General features: G+C 34.0%; 1 protein-coding gene across 1 annotated transcript; it reads left to right on the top strand.

Annotated features, from left to right (window-relative positions):
• The first annotated feature begins 4665 nt into the window (after positions 1–4665).
• LOC126713935 (transcription factor CYCLOIDEA) lies at positions 4666–6272 on the top strand. The gene is made up of 2 exons (XM_050413898.1): positions 4666–5936; positions 6047–6272. Exons 1-2 carry the CDS (start codon positions 4877–4879, stop codon positions 6100–6102), a joined length of 1116 nt encoding a protein of 371 aa, XP_050269855.1. The 5' UTR covers positions 4666–4876; the 3' UTR covers positions 6103–6272.
• The last annotated feature ends 4850 nt before the right edge of the window (positions 6273–11122 follow it).

Below are 11122 nucleotides of genomic sequence, written 5' to 3' on the forward strand. Positions count from 1 at the left end.
AGATGGTGGGTTTGGATCGGCGTGGATCGGTTGATCGTTGCACCGGTGTGTGTGTGTGGCTCTGTTGATGGTTTGTGTTTGTGTGTGTGTGGCTTTGTTGTGGTTGGGTTGTGGCTGAAGTGGCTGGTTATTCTGGGTTTCCGATGGTTTTTTTTTTTTTTTTTTTTTCCTTCTGTTGTGATGCTGGGTTTTTTTTTTTTTTTTTTAATATGGGTTTTTGTTCTGGTGGGATTTTGGTGAGCAGTGGGCAGTGGTGGCTTGGGTTTTTCTAGGTTTTTGTTCCGATGAGTCTGTGTGTGTCACACAGGTGTTGAGGGAGAAAGAGAGGAAGGCTTTGTGTGTTGAACCGGTGTTGAGGGAGAAAGAGAGGAGAAAAAAGACTGTTGGAAAGTCTAGGAAAACAAAAGTTTCGGTTATAAAAAAAATAATAAAGAAAGATTAAAAGATAATATTTTAATAAAAATAGAAGTTTGGGATGTGGAGGTATTGTAAAATAAGATGGTAAATGATAAAGTGGTTTTTAGAATTGTAAAATAGAATAGCATTAGCATTTTCCAATGCTAATGCTCTTAGCGTTCCATGCACCTAATGCTATATATCCTCTGTTTCATTTTAAAAATTTATATGATTAGTGTACTTCAATAATATTGTAATAAATTTGCAATAGATGACATCAATTTGTAAGATTTATTTTATAAAATTTATAATATCTTACTATAAGGACCAAATTTGGGTCCCTAGCCCAAATTATGGACGGACTTAGGGTCAAAAAGCCTAAAACATTGAATTTTTAGAGAGTGGGTTAGAAAACTAGGTTTTAATGAATCGGTCCACAAATGAAATAGATTCAGATCACAAGAAAATGTAAATGGGCTAATTTAGTCTAAAGAAAAATGTCCTTGGCGTGGTCCGAGAAGGCTAGTTCTTGTATATTGATTCCCAAGTTTGATTTTAAGTTCAGTTCTTGATTGCTACAGTGTTTTTTCTTTCTCTCTCTGATCCCCTCTTTCCTCAGGGGTCTCTTACATTATATATCTCCCTTTGAAAGATCTTGGCCCTCCACTTGTCGATCGCCCAAGCCACCACTTGAGTGCTTGTCCAATCGGACACCCTTATAGGCTCTCTGTGAGTTGGGACGGCCGAGGCAGCACTGTTTAGAGGTCATCTCCACATAAATACAGCTAGAGAGTTAGTTTCTTGATTGCTACAGTGTTTTTTCTTTCTCTCTCTGATCCCCTCTTTCCTCGGGGGTCTCTTACATTATATATCTCCCTTTGAAAGATCTTGGCCCTCCACTTGTCGACCACCCAAGCCACCACTTGGTCCAATCGGACACCCTTATAGGCTCTCTGTGAGTTGGGGCGGCCGAGGCAGCACTGTTTAGGGGGTCATCTCCACATAAATGCAGCTAGAGAGTTAGTTGCAAAGCATTCAATGCAGTGGTAGCAGTTTTTTCTTAGATATTTCTCAACTCCCACTTTGTCCTGTACGTTCATAGTGCATATCCTTATCAATAGAACTTCCTGGAATGTCACTTTGGATAATAGAACTCTCATTCTGACCCCTTCTTTATTTAGCCGAGGAGATACTCCTCCTCGACTTACCTTTCCCAGCCTTTACAACTATACCTTGCTCATGAATTTCTTGGTCTTGTTCCTTCATTACTGTTGATCCATTCTCAGACCACTATACCTTCTCGTACAAGCCCAAGGCCCAAAAATATATTTGAGCCTGTGTCCTCACACTTACCATTAGGGGTGTCCACGGGTCGGGCCAAGTCAGGTTTGTGCCTGAACCGAACCCAACCAAAACTTTCGGGTGAGTCAAAATAGAACCCGAAACTGACCCGGAATGCTAGTCGAATCGGCCGGTTCGAGTCGCGTCGGGTTTTCGGGTTCATTGGTCAGTTTCAATTTCTATCTCCAATGCCGTTATTTGGCCAAATCCATTGAGATCTAGCCGATATTTGGCCGCATCCGTTGAGATCTGGCCAAATCACGACAAGATCTCGCTGGATCTCATCCAATCTGATGGGTTTCAAGTAAATTTTCACCGGAAAGCTTCAAATATCACCAGATTTTGTATGTTTTCGTCGAAGAACCTTCGAATATCGCCGGAAGTTTCTGGGTTTATGATCGGGTCGGGTTGCTCGGGTTTTGGGAGAGGAAAACCGCCAACTGACCTGAAGGCGTCGGGTTTCGTGGGCGGCGACCCGCCACTGACCGTCGGAGTGTCGGTTTGGGCGGTTTTCGGTTCGGGCTCGAGCGGGTTTGTCGAGTATACGGGTTGGGTGGACAGTCCTACTTACCATCATTCTAAATTGAATCTCAAATAAAGGAATGCAAAAGGAAATTTATATGATCATTCATTGGACACATTAACAACAATAATTAACAAAGTCTAGTATTTTTTTTTTTAATTTTCTTTTATGGTTCATGGACGCAAATATTTTACAAATATACTTGAGCAGATGTTGACCTAAAGAAAATGTAAATGAAAAGGTTTAGAATAAAATATGTAAATATACCATTTTTGAGTTGTGATCGGTAAATAAAAAGTTACGAGTTTATAAGTGATTTAGAAGATTTGTAAATATATAAATTAACAAATTGGGCACTCTAAAATAGTAGAATGGTTTGGAATTTAACTAAGCATAATATTTCCTATAATGTTAAACAACAAGTGTAATATTATGTTCACAATATTTTCACAACAAATCATATGAGGTAAGTTATTTCTGATTTTAATTTGAATTGACCACTGAAATTACATTTTTGCTACAATTAACAGTCAATAACAAATTGACATTTAAGATTTATTATAAAAATATTGTAAACATATCATTTTTTAAATATCAATACTTCAAAAATATAAATAAAAAATTTTACAATTATTGGCGTGACATAATAAGATTAGTGTAAGTTATTTTATGAATTCGCTGAAATATAAACATGTGACAATTATTTTGAAAAATGTCTAAATTTTAACAGGTACATTGCACATATCACCGAACCTAAGCCCTGTTCCCACTTTTATATGGCTTTGGTTATCCTCCACATATAATTTATCTGCTGACCAATTTTGTAGTTTATTGCATTAATGGTCAATGGATATAGACTAATTGAATGTTAATTAAACTAATCATGTTATCTGAGTCAAAACGAAGTCATTGGTTTTGGAGAAAAATGAGTTTCTCTTTACAAAGAAAGTGACATGGATGATGGGCCTGTCGAGAAGCATCATTTCAATATTCACTAAATTGTCTTTTCTGATTAGTTGGTATTGGGCACAAGGACAAGGCGACCCCTACACCTTTGTGTTTTATACATCTGCACGTACGAGCACCACAAAAAACTCACGGCCTTTGGGAAACCTAAACACAATTTGTAGACGTTTAGACCCTGCAATATTACAAATCACATACATAATGGCGTAACCTACCCACAATTGATAACCTATTTTAACCTCTTTATTCACTTTCAAATTCCTCGAAACCTAAACCCTAGCCCCAGTTTCACTCTTTTTCACTGAAGACGATTAACGGGTTCGTTCAATGGCTTGATTAAAAGGGTTCCCATCGATCCCCTAGCTAGCTAGTTAGCTAGCTAGCATCTTTCACTGCTCCCACGTCAAGTGGGCACAAATCCACAAATAACCCTGTTTCTTTGTCCAGTTAGATATTTTATCCTCCAAACCCTTCACGGTTTTCTATTTGATCCACTCCATCTACCTAGAGGGTACGAGCTTTAGCCCTAGACATAATTAAATATGAATAAAAAAATACCCAAAAAAACACAAAAGACAAAACTTGAAGAAATATGTTGCGTTCGTGTGATCAATTAATACATAACAGTCTTTTCCAAATTAATTTGTAAGAATCTTTTCCAATTTATTATATGATGATTAATAAAATTATATATATATATATATATATTTAGAAACAAACACACACAAGAGCACACACAAGAGAGAGGGATATATAAGTGCCGGCTTTAAGATTTTTTTCTAAAAAGTTAATAGTGTCAGAGTTAGGAATAGTCCAAAGAGAATGTTTATTTATTTATTTTGCTTAATTAAGAAGCGATTTTAATAATAATGCTATAAAAGCTTGGTGACAAATTGTTAAAAGTATGTAAAAAAGTGATATCAGTTGTGAATCTAGATAAAAATCAATTAAAACATACAACTTAACTTTTATTGTAAAATTATTATAAAAATATTGTGAAAGTAACATTAAAATTATTATATTCAAACTTAGTTCATTAGGTTTAAACAAAATTTAGATTTTTTATATTTTATTTAAGGGTAAAAAAAAATATATATATATATATATATATATATTTTGTAACTAAAATATATACCAATGATTTTATCAAAACCTGTGCAAAGGATATAACAGACTTCTTATTACACACCCACACCGGTAAAAACCTGATTTTACTTATAATTGTAAAATAAACTAAAAAAAGATTTCATAATTTTAACAAAAACATGATTTGTGTGTTCCTTAACGATGTGTAACTATCACCATTTAACTTTCCCTTAAAATAGACACCACCTAAGCGGTACTTTTTTTTTCTGTTTGCAGGTATACCATCTCCCTCAAAGTTCCTCAAACTCTGTTTCTCTCCATTTAAGTACATATACATTTATTTTATATTCTAAAGCTACTTTTTAGTTGCTATTTGCAGAAGTGAATCTTTAAAAGAATTGAATAGAAAAAGATTTGTATAAAGGTTAGTGGACCGGAGGTCTTCAAAGGGGAGGTTACCTTGTAGTTTTCATTGTACAGAAAAGGAAAAAGAAAAAAAGAAAAAAACAGAAGAAAAAAAAAAAAACTGGCTAGGGTTTTATACGGTGCAATTTCAAGCCACAAATGTTCTCTTCTACCAACAGTCTCAATTCTTCTCCACACTTTCCCCCATCCTCTTACCAACCTTTTCCTCTCCCTTTTTCTAATCACCACCTCCAACTTTCTGACGAGATTTCCCTTCACCAACAATACCAAAACGATCCGCTAGCTCTAGCGGGTCCAGTTTTACCAATTCCTGAAACTGTGATCAATTTCTCAGTTTCGAACAACCCCATAATGACAAGGCCTTCAAACAGCATTAATATCGGAAACCCATTTGGTGTTTCTAATTTTCTTGCTAAGAAACCTGTGAAGAAAGATCGACACAGCAAGATTTACACGTCTCAGGGGTTGAGGGACCGAAGGGTGAGGCTGTCCATTGAGATAGCTCGCAAGTTCTTTGATCTCCAAGACATGCTAGGGTTTGACAAGGCTAGCAAAACCCTTGACTGGTTGCTGACAAAGTCGAGGAAAGCGATCAAAGAAGTAGCTAAAATGAAGCAGAACTGTAATGGGTGTGCTAAAACTAGTTTGTCATCCACTAATTTCGACTGTGAAGTGGTTTCAAGAATCAACCAAATCACTGATAATGGTGGAAACCTGGAAGGGTTAGTACTTTCAAAGTACAACTCGTCGGCATTGCTAAGTACCATTTCTAATAAGAAGATGAGGAAGCTGAACAAAGATGAGATTCACTTGCTTGCCAAAGAGTCAAGGGCTAAAGCAAGAGCAAGAGCTAGAGAAAGGACAAGAGAAAAATTGTGCACTAGAAAATGTCCTGCACCTGGATGCTCTCAAATCTTGCAACAATTGAAGCCACCGACTCAGCTTGAAGCTTGTGAAAGGTCCTCTAAGGTCGTTGAGGGAGAAATTCAACAACAGCCTAGCTCTCACATGTTTGAGGAATCTATTATGATCAGAAGGAAGTTGAAGCCAGCTGGGAGATTGGGTTATCAGCCAAACCTGTCAAGCTCCAACAACGAGAGCAGCAACTACTTTCCCAATTCACCTCTAAATTGGGACATCAATAGCACCATTGCACGCTCTAGCTTTTATGCCATTACCAACACCAATCTTTCTACAGGTATATTCCAAGAACAGAATATATATATATATATATATATATATGTATGTATGTATATTGTTAAATTTCTTACGAACATCAGATATATCAAGTTTTTTCTCAACTTGCAGAACTTCAAATCTGTGGGAAATCTTTAGAGGGCAGCACCAATCAACTATTGCACTAAAATCGTGTGCAAGGCTCTACGCATTAGCGCAGAAAGCCGTGGTTGTTTCTTCAAGTTTATAATATTAGAAAATCGGTGTATCGTATTCCAGGAAAGCTTTTGGGTATTTATCTTTCAATCACTTCAGCTGCTTTACTTTTCGAATCTTAATGAAAATGCTTACCTATCTATTTTTGTGTCTTCTTTTTCCTTCCTTCCAGTATTTTTTTTTTTTTACCCCAATAAGTCAATAAACATGACAATTTCTTTATTATAATATATATATATATATATATATATATATATATATATTTGATAAGAACATGATAACTTGATGACGAGCACATAGCATGTCAAAGTTGGTCTTGAGGTTCATTAAGGCATTCAAAAGCACCAAATTATTAATTTGAAGTGCACAATTAAACCAGTAGAGATTTCATCTTCAGGGCTATATAATTAATTACTAGAAGCTCTAATCATGATCATCGCTAACTTTTTGGGGGTATAAGGCAGATCTGGCTAGCACGTAAGAGAAGGAAATTATCATACCCCAAATGGATTTAGATTGTTTGGTGTGCAATTATGTGGTTTTCAATTAGAAGATTGATCCCACGGCAAAACACAAAACTCTAGTAAGTACTATTATCATCTGACTTTATTGACTTTCTCCGAGCTTAAAGCTTTGATAGCTGAAAATTTTTATTAAAGAGTAAAGTATTGAATGGACACCAAAGATAGGAAGTTTTCAAGCAATTCTGCCTTGTTGAATATAAAAGCTACAAAAAATGAAACTACATAATTTTCTATTTTCCCCCTCAATGAAACTATATATATGTTAACATGTCACATCAATAAAAGGCTTCCATGCATTAAGTGTAAAGAAAGTGATTGTTGCTAAACCAATGAACACATTGTGATTTGTTTAAGTCTATATTGTCAATAAATTTCAATATGGTAAGTGTCATAAAAATGTGATAATGATAGAGTTCTATTAAGTTAATATTTTCAAAAACCAATGACTCTAACTCAAATAGATAAAATTCTATGCATGATTTAAAATGAGTTAGAATGTTTCTGTGCTATCATAGAGAAAATCATCTTCATCTTTCACTCCTCTGAATTTGTTACAAAGTTTTATGCTTTAGGATGTACTTTATAATTGCTTGTTTTAATCTCTTGAAGGGTTTTTTCTTGTACTCTTTAGTAAGATTGATTTTATCAATGACATGATATTTCTGATCCTTTTGACTTGTATAGCAAGCAGATTGGTGTTCTATATCCTTTGCAGTCCTATAGCCAAAGGAATTCACAATGACTTTGATGTGTTTGAGGAAATTTTACATGATTGAAGTTGGTAAATAAAAACAAGTGTTGGGATTTTGGGTTTGTGAGAGTTAAAAACTAATTCCTTAAGGAGTTCCTTCTTGATGGATTCATATATTGTGTTAGGACATTATTTAACCCAAAAGTTTAAGTCTATACTCCTATCAATTTAATTCAATATGAGGTTTTATTACTTAATTGACCACACTACTTTAATGTGATAGTTACACTTCAAGGACGAGTAGTCCTCACCCCAACCCCTTAAATAGAAGCCCTTTTCAAGTCTTTATTCAAACATAAGTGGAGCTAACATGGTAATCTTCTGCATTATACTTAATGGGAGCCAATTTTTGGGATTCTAGATTTTGGGTTTGTGAGAGTTAAACATGAACCTTGATAAGTTTTTTTTGTTGGAACACAACTTAACCCAAAAGTTTAAGCCTACAAATTCAGGTTCAAATATATCATATTAACTGGTTACTCTTGTCATTATTATTCAATGTCTTAACTAATCACATATCTTACACATGAATATTCCAACAAGCGCGTTAGCCTTTGTTGTTTTGATGCTATGACTACAAATAAAGGTGTATGAAAGCATTAACTCTTACAAAATGATTATATATATACACAAACTGATTTTAATTATTTCTTGTTATCGGCAGACTATCTTCTTGGTCTTGATTAAATAAAAATGTCTCTATAATTTACTCTAAAGTCTCCTAATAACAAAAACAAAAGTTTAATATTCTTCTTGACTATCCATAACTGATAGTGTTTTACCATTATCTCAAAATAGGTATTTTTCCGTAGCAAACTAGCAATGTAATTATATATTATAGATCAAAAATTAATATATTTATTGCCATAGTTGGTGAAAATTTGTGTCAATAACGATCTACTTACTTTGCCTATCAGTTGCCATGGAGCTTTCTGCTTACTGGAAATTGTAATTAATCTTTTAACTCTTTCCACTGGAAGCTTATTCTTGTCCATTGAGTAGATGCCTTTTGGTTGATACAAAAGATCCTTTGGATAAGCACTATAAACATTTAATACAAAAGATGCATGAATAAGAGAAGTCTTAAGGAGCTACCCATATGCACTAATTAACATGTTCTGTTCTATCAACCAGAATACATAGAATTCCATGTAGTTCAAACAAAAATGCTTTTTTTAAAGTTTTTCTTTTTACATTTTATTAAATTTATAGTAGAAATCAAAATTTAGTTTTACTTGGTCTGTTTCAAAAACTTCGGGGGGGGGGGGGGGTGTGGGGCGTGTTGAGAGATTACAATTTTGGAAATTTTTGGGTTTTTAACTTTCTCAAAATCAAGTAAATTGAGTATTCAAGCTTTGTGGTGATAAGGTGGCATTGAAGAAAAAAATTGATATTTTAATCCTAAAGTTACGTTTTGGATCAAAGGCATACTTCATAAACATGAAACATGGTTACTTTTGTCTTTCAATTTCACACCATCACTATACTGATATAATTTAAGTCGTGCTATATCATATTGAAGTTCACACACTATTGTTGAAAGTATAAAACAGTTCTATGTGTCTCCTTGGCCTAAAAAGCAACGAGAAGTTCAGGAAATTTCTCAGGAAAGGTCAGTAATCAGGACCATAGATATATTCAGTAGCATAGACTTTAGGGGAGTTCTGTTGGAGTTGATTTACGTTTCCTGAGAAATCAAAATGATCCTAACCTGATAACTACACTATGGGAAAATTTTTCTATTTAATTTTATGTTGCTACAAAACCTGTATTTCCCATTTGAATCTTAAAGCCAATGAAAAATATAATATTTTAGAGAGAGAGAGTTTCTTCTTCTTCTCAGATAAGCTTCTCAGAGAGAGAGATTCTTATCAACAAAACTGAGAAGCTTCCTCATGAAATATGCCATCTTTTCATAAGTTGAAAAAATCAAAGCTCATGAATAATAAAGAAAATCTTATTTACGCCACACCTAAGAAAAAATTCCCATCATCCTATATAGACTATCACGTCTTAGGTCTTACCCTGTACAATGAAGGTTTCATGCATCTGTGTTTGTATTACCAATGATTCTTGCATATGTTTTCTTGTTCTTATCAAGAATAGAAGAATGTTAACTGTAGAAAAATAGTAATACATTTTGGCTGGTAATATAATACTGAAAAATCTACTAGGCTAGTGGGAGTCTGAAACTATGAAGACAGACATATGCATCCCACTAACTTTTATAGAAACTTAAGAAGTAATTAAAAAAAAAAATGGAAATCAATAGCTACTTAGAGCACAGTTTTGTGCCTCAATGGTGCTTTCAAGTTCATGACTCCCTGAAAACAATTGATTATTTAATCCAATATGGATTCTTAATTGTAGACTTGAAGAAAATAACAGTACAAGCTAAAAAAACAGAATATGGAAGTTTCTACAGTGCAGTTCTTTTTGTCTTAACAATGATGTTTTCCTTTAAGTTACTGTAAACAACCTATTAGCTAAAAAAAAAAAAAAACCTTGCGACTCTCTCTCTCTCTCTCTCTCTCTCTCTCTCTCTATATATATATATATATATATGCGCATTTTTCTAGGTTCAACTTGTAAATTAACAGCAAAGGTTTTTCTGATAAAATGGAATATTGGTGATGTAATTTTTGTTACTAACGGTAAAGAGACATTCATTGGGTGCCTAAAAATGCTTTTATTTCTAAGCCATGGGTAGACAATATGCATGTGGGCACTCAAATTTCAAGTAGTATATTTACCTAGCTACTTTCAGAAAATAAGCATAAAAAGTAACATAAACAAGATTGCCTATCATAGATAAATGCACACATCTATTTATGATGCCAAAAATGATAGTATTTAGCTGGATGTCAATACAGTCCAATGATGTCAAATCTGTTGCCTCTTCTCATCAGTAGATTGTAAATTTACTGGGTATTTTTTCTTCTCTTTGGAAAGAATTATAAAATTGCTAAATTCAGTTCATTATATTTCAACTGCATTTGTTTCACAAGGTAATTTTGAGCACCGAAATGCTACTATCCAATCTCTAATTCATTTCACATACGCAAAATGCTATATCAATTAATGCATTGTGTATCGCTTCATCCAGTTATTTTCTACTATCCCCAGGCTAAACAAATAAGCCTTACATGTTTTTTCTGCTTTTTCACTCTTGTTTTAGTAAACTACTTCACCGCAGATGACTCCTACTAGTGTTTGGACCAAGCAACCACAGTGTAGCTATAAGAAGAATCAAAATATTGTATGATTCCAAGGTTTACTGAAAACCTGAACTAGTGTTTGTATTTGTAGACAGAGTTCACATAAGAGCACATGCTGTCATTGGTACAGTTTACATATTCCTTCATGATATCTGCAAGTTTTTTACCTATAACTTAGTATCAAGTGAAGGACAGACTTCATAATTGTGTGTCTGTGATGATTATATTATTTACGACATATTAGTTTCTGCATCTGTTACACCCTTTTGTAAGATATTAGGTAGTTTCGTGCTTTGGAAAATGATGGAATACTTTTTTTTTTTTAATGAAATGATGGAATACTATTAATTTCAACAGAACTGACCTGAAATATATACAAATAATAAAACAAATCTTCTTCAGCAAAGTGTATTTTTCTTTTGAAGAGTATGCTTTAGATGTCATTAATCATGTTGACAATGTGTGCTATTCTCACCTGTCACAATTAGGTTTTAAAACT

The sequence above is a fragment of the Quercus robur genome, chromosome 2 (genome assembly GCF_932294415.1).
Source record: "Quercus robur chromosome 2, dhQueRobu3.1, whole genome shotgun sequence".
In the NCBI taxonomy this organism is placed as follows: domain Eukaryota; kingdom Viridiplantae; phylum Streptophyta; class Magnoliopsida; order Fagales; family Fagaceae; genus Quercus; species Quercus robur.

What these genes read in the sequence shown, in the direction of transcription:
- LOC126713935 (XM_050413898.1), top strand. Translation starts at nt 4,877, where the DNA reads ATGTTCTCTTCTACCAACAGTCTCAATTCTTCTCCACACTTTCCCCCA. An exon ending in CAACACCAATCTTTCTACAG is followed by an intron (nt 5,937 to 6,046) that starts GTATATTCCAAG and finishes CTCAACTTGCAG; the next exon opens with AACTTCAAATCTGTGGGAAA.